The sequence below is a fragment of the Erpetoichthys calabaricus genome, chromosome 1 (genome assembly GCF_900747795.2).
Source record: "Erpetoichthys calabaricus chromosome 1, fErpCal1.3, whole genome shotgun sequence".
NCBI lineage: Eukaryota > Metazoa > Chordata > Cladistia > Polypteriformes > Polypteridae > Erpetoichthys > Erpetoichthys calabaricus.
Window position 1 is genome coordinate 97,743,974 of NC_041394.2, and position 19,031 is coordinate 97,763,004.

Consider the following 19,031-nt stretch of genomic DNA (forward strand, 5'->3'; position numbering starts at 1 on the left):
TAACCTTTTGTAAATTTTGTGAGAACAAACAAGAAAAACACAAAAAACAAACAGGAGCTTTGAACTGAAATACTTGCCCACCATCCACCATGTTTCACTCTTTTGATCCTGGCCTCATCTTCAAATCAGTTGAGCTTCAAGTCTCCATCCAAGTCAAAATTCAATGATAGTGCAGTAGCTTTTTGTCCACCACCAGCCAAGCCCTAGAACCATTTCTGGTGTTAATAATGATCCTGATGTCTTCGGACCTTTGATCCTTCAATTGCTGATTTCCCACACAGTCCACCATCTAGTTCATAGTCAAGGCCTTCAGTCGTCTAAATGTGACAATGCAGGTACTGCTCCATGCACCCTTCTTGCTTTTGGGAGCCCTTGAACCCAACACCATCGGTAATGTCACCAATGAGCTCGGCAGTGAGGCACAACAAATGGAGCAAGGGGAGGGTGTAAAAAAGTGCCAAGTGCTTTTATTAAAACCAATAAAAGTCAAAACAAGGGGTTCAAATAAATAGTGCAGTGCATCACACCTTCTTCAATAAATAATCCAGTAAAAACAGGAGTGAAATAGTGGAGGTTAAAACAATAAATAAATCCTTTAAAACAAGGTTAAAGCAACGGCTGGAAGCAGTCCTTTAAAAACACAAAGCCCGGTGTCGTCTTCTTTTCTGAGGCTAGGGATCTGCACTGGCAATCGGAAGGTTGCCGGTTCGAATCCCATAAAATGCCAAATGGGACTCTACTCTGTTGGGCCCTTCAGCAAAGCCCTTAACCTGCAATTGCTAAGCGCTCTGAGTAGTGAGAAAAGCGCTATATAAATGCAAAGAATTATTATTAAAGAATTACTTGGTGGCTCCCCTGCTTCTCCCATCGGCTTTGCAACAGGAGAGTTGCCCTACCTGCAGCTGACCTTCTCTCCACTCAACTGGTCTGGATGCTTCCCGATCCCTGGCTTCGGTTGCGCTCCCTCCAGACCGAGACTTGACTTCTCCAGCGACCAGGATGCTCACAATGGGGCTTCTCCTTCCAAGCCTCCTGACTCCCGCTGTCTTCTGCAGCGAGCCACCCTTCTGCTGGTCCTCACAATGCTCAGCGGGAGCAACCACTACCAACTGCCCTAGGTGTTGGCCAAACACCCTGCTAGGGCTCAGTTTCCAGCTGCCTACGAGCGCTCGCTCGCTCTCTCTCTCTCACACACACTCTGGCTTTCTCCTCACTGCTTCCTGCAACCTACGTTTCTTTCTTTTACTTTTTCTTCATCCCTCCTCGCTAGCCGCCTAGCACTACTATATACAGTATTACGGGGACGTGGTTCAGCTGTGGCAATCAACAGCTCCCAGGAACAATTACAGATGCGGACGACTCGTCACCTGTGCACTTAAGTGAGAATCACCCACATCAACGAACCACCCCAGGAACCGATCCGGCACACTTACCACACCCCCTCTCTAAGCCGTGAGTGCGATGATTATTTATTTAAAACTGGCCCTTTTGACATGAGCTGTGGACCCGCTATACCACACTAACACAGTTTAATGAAGTACCTTCCCTGTTGCCAACATGGTCCTCTGTCTCTTTCTGTTCTCTTCTATTGATCTGTCCAGTGCCACTCTGGTGTTGGCCCACTCTCATCTAGCCCTTCAGACAGATGAGCACCTCTTCACATTATAGTCTGTATTAAATATTTTGAAATTGCTTCGCTGGCAAGTTAAACTTTTCTGGGCTCACAGAAAGGTTCCGAGGAAGTGCTTAAATCAGCAACCTTGTGGATTACAGATCAATGCCTTGTGACAGGACTAAAGTGGATTCACAATCACAAAAAATGCTAAAGTGCCAATATGGCTATGAAAAACACTAAAAAAGCAATAAAAAAAGAACATGCAGGAGACTCACAAAAGGTTTCACAAAAATTACCCAGTGTACTGTAAATGTCAGTCATTTCACTAATAACAACTTGTTGGCAGATACATAAATCTACACTTCAGTATTTTAATAAATTGATGGCTTTCTCTGAGAACCTCGTCTTCACCCTGTTGAATACAACCCCAAGATTCAAACTGGTCACCTCCATTTGTAACGCAAAGGTAAGAGAGCAGCATCAAGTATTTGAGTAGATTCAAGTTCTGTATGAAAACCAGTGAAAGAAAGTTCTGCTGTCAAGATTCATTTTAATTTATCAGAGTCAAATATTTTTGTAACATATTTAGGAATGGGACACATACAAGAAAATACATAATTAAGTAATGATAGCATTTTGTATGACCTCAAATCAGCTGACATGAAATTTATTGTGATGAACAGGTCAACAGCAAGTCTGCTCCACTTTAACCTAAAAAGATTTAATTACCATTTTTCTTGAAATATAAACAGGATATCACACAACCATCAATCCAAATTTACTGTTTACCGGATTACTATGGTAACTACTGAGGAGTAACTATAGTGTAAGATAATTCACAAACATTGGCTAACTAGCTCAGATGAAATGAAGGAAGGTAATACAAATACAACAAACCGAAGGCCTCATTCACTGCTGACTGGAAAGTCACTGGGACTCATTAAGAGCAAAGGGAACAAACTGAACCTGGCAATGTCCTTTAGGGAGGGAGTTTTCCTTTGATCTGTTTCATTATTTTTTACATTCTGTATTTATATATGGGAGTTATGTTAATAGCAGAAATGAATAATGCACCACCCACCCTAGGCAGACTAGGCAGTTGTCTAAAGAGGAACAAATTGGTGGCATTATTATTCTAAAACAATATAAACTCTAAGTTGTGCACACTTGGGCTCATTACAACTGTCCAGTTCCCATGAACATGATGCACACACACACAGCCACCACGCACAATATGCAAGTTTGACCAATAGACAACAATTTTTTTTTTAACACTAGAATAGACAGATCACTAAGCTTCCCTACTGTTAGGGGCCACTGAGAACGCCTCTTAAATAAAACAAAAATCCTGACAATACAAAGAACAAAAATACACTAAGGCTGAATTTCTGCCTAATCACTGAACTAGTCAGCATACATTGTAGAACGCTGGCATTTCTTTGAATTGTATAGTTAATACTGTGTATATTATGCCTGTTCTATATTACTTTAATAATAATTTTTATTTTACATTAGTGTTAATGTGAAAAACTTGTGAAATTATTGAAAATTATAGAAAACCCCTATCATTCAAAGCAGCGGTCTGTTGCATGGTTATTTAGTTATATAAACCACACACACACATATATATACATACACTCACCGGCCACATTATTAGGTACACCTTGTTAGTGCCGGGTTGGACTCCATTTTGCCTTTAAAACTGACATAATTCTTCATGGAATAGATTCCACAAAGTGCTGCAAACATTCCTCAGAGATTTTGGCCCACATTGACATGATAGCATGACACAGTTGCTGCAGATTTGTCGGCTGCACATCCATATTGCAAATCTCCACCACATCCGAAAGGTGCTCTATTGGACTGAGATCTGGTGACAGTGGAGGTGATTGGATTACAGTGAACAATTGTCATGTTGGAAAAAAACAGTTTTAGATGATTTGAGCATGCAACACTGTGTTTTATCCTGCTGGAGGTAGCCATCAGAAGATGGGTACACTGTAGTCATAAAGGTTTGGACATAATCAGCAACAATACTCAGGTAGGCTGTGGCATTTAAATGATACTCAACTGGTACTAAGGGGCCCAAAGTGTATCAGGAAAATATCCCACACAGGCCTGAATCACTGATACATGGCAGAATGGATCAATGTTTTCTTGTTGTTGACTCCAAATTCTGACCCTGCATCAGAAATCAAGCCTCATTAGACCAAGCAACATTTTTTCCAAACGTCTATTGTCCAATTTTTGTCAGCCCATGTGAATTGTAGCCTCAGTTGCCTGTTCTTAGCTGATAGGAGTGTCACCCAGTGTGGTTTCCTGCTGCTATAGCCTATCTGCTTGCAGGTTTGATGTCTTGTGCATTCAGAGATGCTCTTTTGCATACCTCTGACATAAGGAGTGGTTATTTGAGTTGCTGTTGCCTTTCTATCAGCTCCAACCAGCCTGGCCATTGCCCATCAACAAGTCTTTTTCACCAAGAATGCCAGAAATTCCCTTTTTCGGACCATGCTCTGTAAAACTTAGACATGGTTGTGCATGAAAATCCCACTACATCAGCAGTTTGTGAAATACTCAGGCCAGTCCATATGGCACCAACAACCACGCCAAGTTCAAAGTGAATTTAATCCCCTTTCTTTCCATTTATATATATATATATATATATATATATATATATATATATAGATATATATATATATATATATATATATATATATATATATATCCTATCCTTCCCTCTCTTCTTCTTCTTCAGCCAGATTTCTCCCAGCACCCTGTTGGCTAACAGTACTGGTGGTGGCCTTTGTTAACCCAAGCCTTGACCGATCCCGTATTGAAATCTGTATTGTTGTCCGCATATTGTTTTTTTGCAAAATTTTACACTGGATGCCCTTCCTGATGTAACACTCCCCATTTATCCAGGCTTAGGACTGGCACAAAGAAACATATTAGTTTGTGCATCCCCTGTGGCTGGGTTGCATGCATCTATCTATCTATCTATCTATCTATCTATCTATCTATCTATCTATCTATCTATCTATCTATCTATCTATCTATCTATCTATCTATCTATCTATCTATCTGCAAATATGAGGCTGAGAAAAAAGGCAGTTTTGAAGATCAGTAATTTGTATTTTTATAGATTTAAATAACTTTAAATATATAATTTTTGTTGTTTACTTTTTAAATCTGGAATTCTGTTTATAAAATGAAATTACTGTCAAGCAATTAGCCTATTTTTTTTTTTGTTATGCCGTTATATTTTTATATTTTGTTTACACATTTTTAAAATAAAATATAATAAGTTTTAAAATATAAGTCAGATTTACATTCATTTACTTACTATCTGTAGTAAACTTGCATTTCCTTTGGCATCATTTACCAAGCATTTTGACCTTCATTCAGACAGATGTAGACCTATATTGAGCATAAAATGCATATATCGATGTGACTATATTCATCAGTTCATAATCCATCTTAAGAACCAGCTTACAAAGAAAATGTTATACAGGTTGTTGTGATGTGAGATTTTGCATATACTGTAAGTTGAGAAATATTTTGTATGTCTTTATTTGTAACTTAGGCAAAGCAATGTAATATTAGTGTGAAGCATTCATGTTTACAACCCCTGCAGACTTGAGTCTCTTTGAATTTTATGGCAGGATTTGGGGGAAGTGCCTGAAACAAGTTTGGTAAATGTTTCTCTGAAGTCTCTCAACTCCCATACAAAGCCAGGCTGCCTAAATGCCAAGATTTACCTTAAACATATGATTTTAGGGGATGGCAGGTGTTAAGATGTTCTTTGCCCCATTGGTCTGAAGCATGGCTGTTTGGAATTGGCTTGTATCAAAAGCCTTTAAGTACCAGGACGCCCTATTGGCTGTAGGGGTTGGACAGAAAACCCATAAATTTGCTTGCTTTATCTCACCCTCTCTCTCTCTTACTAACATCTGATGAAGAAGCATCTCACACCATGAACTGAAAAAGACAACAGAATGAAGAGCAGAGCTTGGCAGCCATATTGAGACAGGCATGCGGCCTGTTCTGAAGAAAGCTGACCATAAATGATGCCTTAACTAGAGGCATTTTTAAGTAACTTAACAAGTCTGTTCGCCTCCTGAAACTACACATCACTATTCAATCAGGTTGTATGGTTGCCAATATTCAAATGTACTTTGCATATTGTTATTATTTATGAATATTATCAATAATGCATTGTTTAAATTGTAACTTAACTCCTGCTTGTCTTTTACTACACCTAATTGCCTGAGGTTATAGATGTAGGAGGGAAGGTGGGGAGAAGTTATATACTATAATACCTTAGAAAAAGTGGTAAGTCTGGGAGATTTGAGGCATTCTGACAATATTAATAATACAAAAAAAACATAATAATACAAAAGGGGAAAGTAGAGCAATATATTACTCTACCAAGAGAAAACACAGGTAATACTATCAAAGGGTAAATATAAATAATTCCACATTTATGAATCTCTTATGCCACAGACGGTGTTATACAATTGGAGCAAGTAAAGCTTTGCCGAGGGTAGCAAAAATGCCCGAGCTGGCCCTGTCTGTAGCTGGTAATTGTTTTCGAAAGAGCATTACTGCTCCTCTCTGTGGCATCCAGCTCTGTGAGTGAGTCTTCCATAAAACGGACTCAAGTCAGATAAGAGAAAGATGTCTGATTTGGTCCCATCTGTTCTGGCCCTGCGAAACACCTTCCTCCATGCAATGTAAGCAAACAAGAGAGTACACCCGTAAAGAAAAATACTTTTAACTATACTGTATCTTCTATTTCCAATTTTTAATAGCAATATGCAGCAAGTCTTCACATTCACTTGTTTTTTTCCTTTCATAAACTCATTTTCATCTAGTAATTTAATACATTTGTAAGACTTGCTGAGTGTGGTTTCAACCAAAAATAGACGTATCTTCAGAGTTTAGTAGACAGAACTGCCACTGTCAAATTTTCAGCAGGTAATATTTGTGTCTTTGCATTCAAGTTTTCTTTTTTCCTAAAAGAAGCAAACAAAGACAAGATCAAAATTGTGGTGAAATTTCTTATCAGCTGATAAAAAACAAAAGGTGTGGCTCTTCCAAGGCATATTCCTAATCAACAAGAATATTTTTAAATAAGGCTATTGTGATTATTACCCAAATCAGAGGCTGGACCATGTCACCTAAAGACCTGGGCGTGTATCATTTAGAGACATCATTTCACAGACTAAAGTTTTCATACATTTTGTGCTTTTAGCGTCCAAGTCTACATAGTCGCCTCATTCCCACTAGTGCCAATAACAAGAAGAAAAACTGAAATGCCAGAGAAATTGGATAATTTCAGCAGTAATACCTCACCCTACATCAGTATTTGGTTCCAAAAGGCACAACTTAAGGGCCGATTTATACTCTCAGAATGTGTGCATCAAGGGTGACAAGGTATTACTGTATATATTGGGGTTCTCAAACACTGTTCTGGGGGACCACTGTGGTTGCAGGTTTTTGTTTCAACCAGATTCATAATCAGTGACAACAAATAACACTGATCTCATTTAATTAGCTGGTATTTATTTCCTCTTCTCTTATTGTACATTCAGAAAAGCACAGCAGCATAATTTTTACGTTTAAAACACATTTAGAAATGTTTCTATTTTTGCTATAGATTATTTTGCTCAGCTCTCTTTTGTTTATTTCATTATATTTTGCCCTTTCTCTGTGTGGTTTGCTCCCTTCATTGTACCTTAATAATGACAATTAAAAACGAGCAGAGCAGACAACCTGGCAAACAACACTGAATAATCAAAGGCTGCAACTACTCTGGCGTCAGACCCACTAATTAGTAAATAATGGATTAGTTAAACAATTAGAACACCTAGGGGGCATTTTTCGTACGTGGATTACTCGTTTAGCCGGATGTAATTGTTGACGATTTGGCATGACCCTGGATCTGTCGGTTTTTCGAAACTATTGCTGGATGTGTTGTCATAGCAGCACATCCAAATCCTCAAACCTGCTCGGAGCAGGTTTGTTCTATGTAAACAAGGATTAGCACACACACACACTTAATCAGTGTCCGTGCATGGAATTCATTCAGTTGTGGCTTCGCCGTTCATGAATGAGCGACCAATTGATATCGGTGCGCAAATTATAAGAAGAGAATTTTATATAGAGAGGGTTTTGCGTGATCGGCAAGATCCTTTATTGCTCCCGGAGGAAATTCTTTTCGAAATATACCGCTTTAGCCGAGAGGGAATATTGTACCTCAAAGATTTATTAGCACCTCATATTCGAAGTCAAAATCGGCGAAGTCGGGCTCTCACAACCACACAGGCAGCATGCATTGCTTTGAGGTTTTTTGCAAGCAGCACTTTTTAATATACAGTACTGTAGGTGATGCAGAAAATCTATCTAAAAGTGCAGTTTGCCAGGCAATTCGTAAAGTCTGTTTGGCTCTGAAATATTTACTTCGGGTTTTCATAGTGTTTCCTGGACACCTGCATGTGCAGACAATAAAACAGGCGTTTCATGCCATTGCAGGTAGGTAATACACAGGCAAAAACACCCACAGTTCCATGAAAAATCTTACAATCAGCCTAACATTCTCATTACCCAGGATTTCCAAATGTGATTGGGGCACATGGGACTGATCAGAATGGAGTTTGATCACACATTATTTGGAAAATGTACCTCTCCTCCTGATGAATAATCAGACACAGTGTCTTCATCAAATATTTGACCTTCGCCAATATCTCGTTGGTCAGACACAAGTTCTAGGGATATGACATTCCCTGCAACTGACCCAACAAAAAAAAAAGAGGGCTATATGGAACATACCTATTGCACACATTGAGGACAAATATATGCAATGACCATCCTTTACCTGAAATGAAGTGACCACTGCATCCTGCCACTGGTTCTGAGGAGGAGCTTCCCTGTGGAATGCCCTCAGAAACAGGGCGATGGACATTTTGCTGGACAGCCAACTCTTCTGCATGGGTTAGGTCTGGACTGCGTGGACCTCCACCAGCTTTTTGCTTGTCTGCCTTCTTATTAGCTTTAAAATTAATGTTTTTTATATTATATATGATTATTTATGTCAACAATTCTTTAAATAGTTATATACCAATATTTACCAGTTTGAAGTATATTCTTGTACTTCACTTTAACCTGTTCCCATGTTCTCCTTGTGCTCACGTTTGATCTGGAATTATGACATATTAAATAATAATTAATCTGACACATAGGAAATGAAACGCTGCATTCAGTAAGTACAATGCACACTACTTAGCGTTTAATTTGTCGGTCACTTTTTGCCAGCCGTCTTTTCTGGTTTGGGCTGCTTTTGCAGTGTTATCCCTTGTGCATATTAAATCTTGAAATTCTTCATTTCCTTCAAATAAAAGGTCCTGCACCGCTTGTGTGAAAAAAATACGCCCGTTCTTTCGTCGTTTTGTTACAGCCTATCAAAGACCTGCTGATCATGTTTTCTAGACTCAATATATATGGGCTTTGCAGTCAGTGCAGGCGCGCGCATTTATCTCGGATGATTAGATCCAGCTAGATTAATCTCCTACATGGCTGCGTTTGAAAAACCGACTTATCCCGGATGAGTTTCACTGGCATTAACTCATCCAAAATGAGGCATCTGATCTCAGATGACTTAATCAACGTACGGAAAATACCCCCATGGAAAAGTAAAATTAAAATCAAGATTTTAATATTGTTTAAAGGAAAAAAATACATAATTCCCATATAACTGCTTAGTATATTTACATTTTTTTCCCAAACTTAGTTTTCTAATTTCTATATTGTTCTCAAAACACAGAACTTGGGAAATAACAGATCACTTAATTAGCTGAGGAGTTCAATTAAAAACAGAAGCTGGTTGGAACAAAAACCTGCAGCCACAGTGGGTCCCCAGGGCCGAGTTTCAGAACCTCTGATATATATATAATATATAATACATACATATAAAGCATTAAATTATTCATTTTTGAAGATATGCCAATGTTCTTTGTAGTTGATTACTCCTTTTTTTGTCCATATCTTCTTTAAAAATGTTTTTGTTGAATACTATCTACATAGAAGTGGTTTGTCAGGAAAGATCTATAAGAGGTCAGAGTGCTTCATTCATAAACATCTTTTTTTATTTATTTGCAAATGTATCATACATACTGTTGTGCCTCCACGTCATCAATGGTGTCTGGCAGTGGCACATTGAGCGTCTCTGGCAAGAAGAAAACAAAGCAGCCCGCAATTATAGGAAAGAGCCCGTATGTGAGGCCAGGAAGGTAAGAGAAGTAATCTTCAAGCATCATCACTAAAGGTGCCGTCATTGAACCCACACGGGCCAGGGTCGAGGCAAAGCCCATTCCAGTCTGTCTGCAAAAATATAGCATCATTATTATTGTTATTGTACAAAGTTATTGGAGTCATATATAACCAGTAGATTTGCAGGAATATTAGAAATGCAGGTTTGGAGTCAACCTCTTTTATCATTTACCAAAAAAAACAAGCACACATGGCATAATACTAATTTGTTTCACTGGAAACAAAAGACAATGCATCTAAAGTACATACACAAATGCATTCTGATCGACTCTCTACAGGTAGGTAAAGTGTCATCTTTATTTTTGTTGTTTTTTTCTGCCTTCCTGGACATCTGACCATATCATCGGATTCATCTTTAGACATTAACAATTTGATATTATGTTTTTCTACTAATTAATATATCTATGTCTGTAAGCTTGTATTAATTTATTTTTTGAAATACTTAAATTTAGTTTTCTTACCTAATTTAATTAGTTTCTCTTTCCTTGTAACTATTTCTTTGCCATCTTTTAAAACACTAAGCTGCACCCTGTGTACAAAAATGTGCAACAGAAATAAATGGTGTTGTGTTGTTATTTTGTCCATTTCACTGAAGCTCTTTCCAGTTCTTTGCCTCCTGTTGCAGTGCCCCTTTTTCATTCAGTGATTCTGATCCTGCCTCATTTAATACAAACTTGAAAAGGTCTGCTCCAGGTGCAAGACAGGAAACAAACATGGATGGGGATTCACTCAAGCAGGACCTGATAAACATCATAATAAACATCTTGTTGGGATATGAGAAGAGGCTATTGAGTGAAACTGCAGGAAAATAGTGACCAGGGTGGGATCTAAAATGAGAACTCTGTCTGTGAGGCCACAGTGGTAACTATCATGGCCAGATCTTGGCATAGGTGCATCATAACATCATTTTATAAGCAAAGAAGGCTGATTCTCCAAGGGGGAGCGCTGCCCTCACTCTTCAAATCCATATGCAAACACAAAGTTACTGATGTCCAAGATGGACCCCCCACTACCATCTTTATCAATTACAATTGCAGATCTGAACACATAGATGTTAAAGGAGGACTCTCTGTTGGATGTCTCTTTTGGGTGCTTGCAACCAACACAGCCAAGCGGTAAGCCAGCCCTGGTAACCATTGCAACATCACAGCAACACCTTAACACATTTCTCTCCTCTGACAAATATGATGGAAACAAAGCTTGTGTTGCATTCGCCACAACTGCAGTTTCCACTAGTATCCAATTTAGGTATGATAAAGGTGCTATATAACTAAAATGTAACAATAATTATAATATTAAGATAGTCAGGCCTACTAAAACTTAAAAACATGACAAAATATTACACCTGTTACTTTTTTGTTTTTAAATAAAGTTTTAAAGTTTTTGATTGACTTTGTTAGGTAGTGAACTGAAAAAAAACATCCATCCATGATTTTAAGCCATGTCTGAGTAGAAGAAGTTCTATTATCTTGACTACTGCCTGGTTCTAGTAATAGCTGCATTGACTGATTTAAAGGCAGGCCTTTTCTCATTCATAATAAAAAAAATAGTAATAACTAATCCACTTTGGCAAGTGTCTATATGTAGTACATGGTGCACCTAAAATGTTAACATTGAGGTCTATATTGATTGCTTAGATTTCAGCCCATCATATATGTGTAGCACAGCCAGTAAATAATAAAAGATTGTCATAATAACAGCGGACTTACCCAAAATGAGGCCAGTTGTAGTCTAAATCCTGTCTTACCTGATGATAGTGGGATAGAGCTCACTGGTATACATGTAGACACATTTGAAGCAGGAAGCAAACAGTCCTTTTGCAATTACTGCCAGAGTAGTTCTCACTGTTTGCAGCTCTGTGTGGTTAGCAAAGTAGATATACATAAATATACCAAAAAGAGAGTTTAACACATTATATGCATAATGTGAAATAATACAGTCAAAAAAGTGTATGAAATAATTTTATGATATGATAGAACTACCTGGCCCCACTGCTCCTTCACCTGAGTCTGTCTTTGCACTGTTTGATGTTTTAGTTGTTAATTTAAATGTTGTGTGTACTATGCATGTTGATAATTTATTTTGTATTCTTCTCAGGAGTTTACTGAATATCCAACCTAAAACAACTCATGTATCACACCTGAAGTGAGTAATAAAAGAAATAATGGCTTGTGAGCACAAATTACATCAAAAAACCAAAGGAAAACTAGAACAAGAAATGCAGAAATAAATTAACTAAAAATAAAGAAAAAGAAATGAGAGAAGGAAACTAGACACTGTAAAAAGGAAAAGTACACTAAATTCTAATAAAATAAACTAATAAAGACAACAACCCAAAGAACAAAAAGATCACAAAGAGAGAGACAAACAGCTAAGACATCAAAATCTAAAGCAAACCAGAAGATACAGAACAAAATTTAAAACTTAAACCTGATAACCATCAACTGAACTGGTGTTTTTTCCTGTTAGGGTCCCAGGCTGACCCTATTCTCACTTTTAGACTGGCCCTGAACAGAGGGTCCCAAATCCCCATTATAATCCTTGCATGTTTATGCTATAATCCTAGTCTGGTCTGCTAGTGGTACTTTCCTCTTTCTTTTACATCTATGACTCAAGGAAACAAGATACTAGTGCCAAGATAAGCAAGAGAGGAAAGTTTAATCTTTTATTTGGTCATTATAGTTTAAGTTAAATTTCCTACGTATGACCAAAAGGAAGCAAATGAGTGTGACAACATAATACCAAGACATCGTGGATAGGGAACTGTTCATCTTGTTAGGAGTCAGTCAGCCATTTTCTTACCTGCTTAGTACTGAACAGGGTTGCGAGGGGGGTGCTGGAGCCTATCCCTACTAGCATAGGGAAGCAAGGTAGGAACAAACCCTGGATGGGGTGCCAGTCCATCAAATCCTAACCATATCCTAGGGCCAATTTAGGAAATGCCAATCCACCTAACCTGCATGTCTTTGGAGTATGGGAGGAAACCCACACAGACAAGGGAAAAACATGCAAACTCCATGCAGGGAGGACCCAGGACGTTACCTCTGGTCTCCTTACTGCGAGGCAGTAGCATTATCACTGCGCTACTGTGCCTGCCCTTGTTAGGAGTCTAAAAATCCAGCATGTTTAGACTGCCAGGTGGCTCTTTGTCTTAGTAAGCTGATTGGTTTCTGGCCTGGGCTCTGGATGGATGGAATGGTAGCAACATTGGGCTTCTTTATTAGCCTTAATTTATGCCTCCTTGATACACCTCTTGGACCAATGGAAGTCGGAGAGTATTCACCAGTGACTCAGCTTTCTCACTTTGGACCCTGCTAGTACAGACGTTTTCTTTGTCCTTATAAATTTAAAACTTGCACGTAGAGATCCCTAGTTATTCTGGTTCATATTTTTTGGGATTAACACTATCCAAGTATCCACTAATGGTTAACAAAATATTTATCTTTCTCAGTGTAGAACAAGTCTGTCCTGTGATCTTATCTATACCTAAAAGTATTATTTGTTTTATAAGTACATGATGAGGCTTTGATTAACGGAAGGTCATGGAGGAATGACGATATTTCCTTTTCGTGCCGGGAAACAAATGTGGAAGGACATTATAGCAGGGCTGGCATTCTAACAGCCACTGGTCAGCAGCTGGGATGGACTTGGAAACAGGCAAGGACAGCACAGTGGGTCACTGCCTGCTATGAGTAGAGTATCCCCCTGTACACTGGATGGCAGCATCCTGCCTGGCAAGCCCCATTATGGGCACCTGTAGGGCAGCAGAGAAGTTGTGACCCCATGGGCTTTTCCTGTCAGGATCTGTGGCTGCCACCAGGGGGAGTACTCGGATAGTGACAATACAAGGATCACTATAGTCCTGTCTGACCTGGAAGTGCTTCCTGGAGACAACAGATTAGGTGCTGGAAATACAAAGCAAAATTTAATTCTCACCGTTAGGAAGAAAAGTATTCACCAGGACCAGGCAACCCGGGACCATCAGCACAGATTTTTGCGTGAAACGTCGGCCAAGAAACATCATCATTAGAGAACTGACAGTTTTACATGGGATTTCAATGAGGGCAAATATGAGCTGCACCAGACAGACACTCAAGGTAAACTTCTGAAGATCCATAATGAGACCAAAATAGGAAAAGCTGGTGGCACACCTGGGTAAAGGATGACATACAAAAACACGTCTTAGCTATCCCTTGGTTGTTGTAGAACTTCTAAGATGGTACTTTTTATTGGAATCACTGGTGTTTGTGCACCTCAGTCTACAATGTGTATTTACATGTACATTTACATATTAAAGAATAAATCCTAATTCGTATTTTAAGGGAACATACATATAATTACTATATACATACATTATTTTAACATAATAACCTTAAAACTATTGTACTATTTCAATAATTATAATAGCTTATTTAAGCAATTCATTTTTAAATATGGGCACCTGATTCCATCAAAGATTAAATGATTTCCACCTTCGATAATAAATATAGTTGTCCAATAAACAGCTCTTTTCAAATCTGAAGATACTGACTTAAATACGTCTGTGTGTATTTTGTTTATTTAGTTTAAGTTAGAGAAAAATCTGGTTTTAGTTTTATTTTCTTTGCCATACCTGTGTGAGAGACACCATGCCGAGACTGGCATACCAAACAGAGCAGAACAGGGATGGCAATAGCGTGGAAGGACAGGGGAAGACAATTTATTCAGGACATTGTTTCCCCCCAGTACCCCAGGTGGCAGCCTTCCTGGACTTCGGTACCGCCATGGAGACCCACAGGGCATATCAGGAATTGTAGTTCTTATGGGTAGCCCCATTAGGTCCTGTGGGTGCCCCCAAGGGGCACTGAAGCATCTTATGAGACCTACTTTGCTAGGCTACAGACATACCCAGAAGTACTCCTGATCCACAGTATCAGGACACTGGAAGTGCTCTAGGGTTTTATGTAAAGAGAAGCAGACGAAGCTTGCCTGGAGGAGCAGAAGAAGAAAAAAAGCCTGGAGAATTGTGTTGTGTGTGCTGTATGCCTTCTGAGAACCTGTTTGTGAAGGTATTTAAAAGAATAAAACCCTTTATTTTAATCAGGACTTGTGTCTATGCCTATGTGAATGGGGTTTGGGGTGCAGCAAAACCCCCTGGTGGTCCCACCTGACAGTTTACACTTCAGGCCTGAACTTTCCAATAATATCCACTTGCAGAGCCACAGCACCATACGTCACCGCAGTTGTAGACCTGCAGTTGTAGACCAGCAATTACAGACCTGGAAATGACGTCACCGTCATTTCAGGACTGATTTCGTAAAATTACTTTTGGAAGGTTTCGGCAGGTCTCAGCAAAGCCTGGAAAGTAATGGGTCAAGGACCTGTTCAAAAATTAAGTGATAAAAATGAGAAGGGAAAAACAGTACATCAAACCAAATAACACGCATCATTGTGAAGTTCAGAGGGTTTCTGCCATTCCGTCATGTCATACATCAAACTAAACAATACGGATTGTTTCTGTGAAATGCATTATTAACATTTACGTTGTGTTTGGGTCTGTGGGAACCATTTAACATGTCGACAAAATTAAAATCATCAAGATCTGTGTTAATTGAAAACAGTTTTTCGTTTACATTCATGAAATGAAATATACAATATAATTACAATGTTTACACCACATTAAGAGTTTAGTAAAACGTTAATAATAAAAGTTATTACATTGTTTAAAATGCACAGTGCAATATTGCTCTAAACCAATTTAGAATAAATATTTAAGCCAATCTAATATTTTTAAACATGTGAAGAAAACGGCAATACATATTCTACACTAAATTATGCTATATATTAATTGCCTTGTATAGAACTGCTCTCGTTTTTGTCACTTATTATTATAAATGATGGGCCATCAAAAGAAAAAAAATAAAAATACTAATAAGAACACTATTTATTTATATAGCACCCTACCTATGCCCAAAATTCAGGAAGAACAACAGGATCTATATAACATTGGCTACAAATAATCTCTTCACTAAATAAAGATAAATACAGGATATATAAAACATTCAAATAGAAGAAAAGACAATAATCCAGAGTAAAATACAACATATAATACTACAAAAAAATCTTGAACAAATAAAAAATAAATAATTGCGATAAAAATTCAAACCCTGAGTACCTGGACAGGTAAAGGGAGTAAACTGAAAGAAGGGGCACAATGTCAGGTCTGTTTAATGTCTTCCTAAACTAATGAGTAAAAAAAAAAAAAATGAATGGAGTCAGCTGATCTCATTAAATTTGGGGGGGGTCATTCCACAGTCTGGGCACTATATAGCTGAGAGCCCTGCTGTCTCCCACAGAGTGCAGGTTAATGAGGGGCACAGAATGAGAGGACCTTAGTGGGCAGGTCAATAACAGAATTTGATATGAAATCCTGTAAGACACAGGGAGCAGTGCAGGTGCAGCAGGATGGCTGTGATGTGCTCGCTGTTGTTGGTTGGTGTCAAGACTCTTGCAGTTGAGTTTTGAATCAGCTGGAGCTGTGCTATACGATTATATTATTATAAAATTAAGATAATTATTATATTATAAATTAAGGCATGAGGGTTGCCCTGGATATGACATAAGATGCACAGTGTCTGACAATGGGTACAAGGATTTCTTCCCAATACCTAATGGTAGTCAGGGTGTCGTTGTCTAGCCTGTAGAGGTCTGTGCGTCCCTCAAGGAGTCAGCTGGAGCTGTGCTATAAGATTAGAAGTGGCACCTGCCAGCAGTGACTTACAATAATCAATGCGGGATGTGATAAAAGCAGGGACGAGATTCTCAGCATCAGAAAAGGAGAGGAATGAGCAAACATAAGAAATGTGACACAGGTGGAAGGTTCTTAATATGGCTTACATGGGCGAAATAAGAAAAGGAGGAATCAAAGTAACACCAAGATTCTTTGCTGTAAAAGAAGGTCTGATGAGATCATCACCAAGAATAGTTGAAGAGGAGCTTGTTTTCTTTTTTTTTTAATATTTTTATTTTATTAATTTTCATTGTAATCATTCCATACAAACAGATCAATTTATAACCCAACAAATTTGAAGACTAATCAAACCCCACCCCTGAGAAGGAGAGCTTAGCTAAAGGAAAATTGCTTAAGGCTTTTTAATAAGGCAACATTAAACAAAAGAAAGGGAGAAGTAAATATATATGTAAATAAGAGATGGAGAAGGGAGTTAAATGCGATAATAGTTATTTCTCTTATTCTAAAATAATATTGATTAAATCCTGCCATGTTTTGAAAAAATTTTGTACAGATCCTCTAACTAAAAATTAGATTTTTTCCAATTTCAAATAATATAAAACATCGGTTTCCCACTGACTTATAAGAGGAGAATTAGGATTCTTCCAATTTAACAAAATAAGTCTGCGTGCCAAAAGTGTAGTGAATGCAATCACAGTTTGCTTGTCCTTCTCCAATTCAAGTCCATCTGGAAGAACACCGAACACAGCTGTTAATGGGTTAGGAGGGATTGTGATACCAAGGCTGTCTGAGAGGCACTTAAAAATTTTTGTCCAAAATGATGTTAGTTTGGTGCAGGCCCAAAACATGTGACCCAGTGAGGCAGGAGCTTGGTTGCAGCGCTCGCAGGTTGGATCCTGCCCTGGAAATATTTTGGAGTTTTAAGCGAGACAGATGTGCTCGATATATAATTTTTAGTTGAATAATTCTATGCTTTGCGCATATAGAACTCGAGTGAATTCTCTGCTTTGCTACCTTCCACTCCTTTTCTGATATATTGATTAAGAGATCTTCTTCCCAATGTCCTCTTGGATCTTTGAAAGGTAGGGACTCTAATAAGATTTTATATATTGCGGAAATAGTGCTTGTTTCCTCGAAATTGAGCAGTATTTTTTCCAGCATTGTGGAGGGTGCAAGGTGGGGGAAATTGGGCAATTTCTGTTTAACAAAATTTCTAATTTGAAGATAGTAAAAGAAATGTGTAGCTGGGAGGTTGAATTTTGAACGCAATTGTTCAAAAGATGTAAATATGTTGTCTATATAAAGATCTCTGAGCATTTTAATCCCAAAACTTTTCCAGGTATTAAAAACTGGATATACTTGCGAAGGTTGAAAGAGGTGGTTCTCTTGCAGAGGTGCTTGTTTTCTTAAGTTGCACTTTAGTGTCACTTTGCAGGAGTTCAGTTATGTTTCAATTTAATTTTAAAAAGTTTTGCCCTGTTCAGGTTTTAATTTTAATGTAATTTCACTGAGGCAAGTTGTGAGCTGAGAAAGCTGTGATGAAGTGTCACTTTTAACACTGAAATAGATCTAAGCATCATCTGCATAAAAATGATAACCCAGTCCAAAGCTATAAATAACATGCTCAAGGGGAAGCACAGAGATACGGAAGAGCAGAGGATGTCATTTCATTAACAAATGAAAGTCAGATGGAGGAAGTCCTGTGAGAAATTAAGGCATGAGGTTTGCCCTGGACATGACAAAAGTTGCATGGCCACAACACCATATGCAATAACTTTTACACAAACTGGGAGTTTTACTTTTACACAAACTGGGACAGTAGCTCCTCAAGAGGAAGGTAACAATACTTAGCACAATAAGGAAAAATAAGCCAGAGCTCCCACATCAACTGCTGGCCACAAAGAATAGGCCAGTGAAAACATTAAAGTTTGTCTAAACAAATGACACATCCTTGGTGCACAATGTGACCTGCACAGGGATAGGAGATTCCATGGCTAGAAATGATAATGGACTATAATGCTACAAAAAGAGAAGTGGAGAATTTAGACAAAAAATTACGCTGGATGCTAGCCACAGGCAATTTTTTCAACATATTGAACATCTCAGAAAAAAATACTTTTGTCATCTCGACAACCTTGAACTGAGACTGGAACAGGGAGGAGACAGAGCCATCTTGAGGAGCAGGGTAAACCATTGGTGACACCTCACATGCTACTGGGATGACAAGCGCCAAAGATCCCAGCATGTACAGCCCAGTCCACAGGGGAACCAATGACGGCACCTGTAGTATGTATGCATAGTGAGTGTGTTTGTGTGTCTGTTATTTTAGCCTGCTGAATTGTACAGTTATTACAGTAT

At 38.4% G+C, this 19,031-nt stretch overlaps 1 protein-coding gene across 1 annotated transcript in view; it reads right to left on the reverse strand.

The window, feature by feature from the left end:
* Positions 1–6,322: 6,322 nt before the first annotated feature.
* Positions 6,323–19,031, reverse strand: part of LOC114647055 (solute carrier family 22 member 6-A-like) — an 81,246-nt gene continuing 68,537 nt past the window's right edge. The window contains exons 7-10 of the mRNA XM_028795594.2: positions 13,880–14,094; positions 11,691–11,799; positions 9,788–9,994; positions 6,323–6,630 (exon numbers count right to left, since the gene is read on the reverse strand). Coding sequence (XP_028651427.2) covers positions 6,549–6,630; positions 9,788–9,994; positions 11,691–11,799; positions 13,880–14,094 — 613 coding nt within the window. The 3' untranslated portion in view covers positions 6,323–6,548. The remainder of the gene's footprint in view (positions 6,631–9,787; positions 9,995–11,690; positions 11,800–13,879; positions 14,095–19,031) is intronic.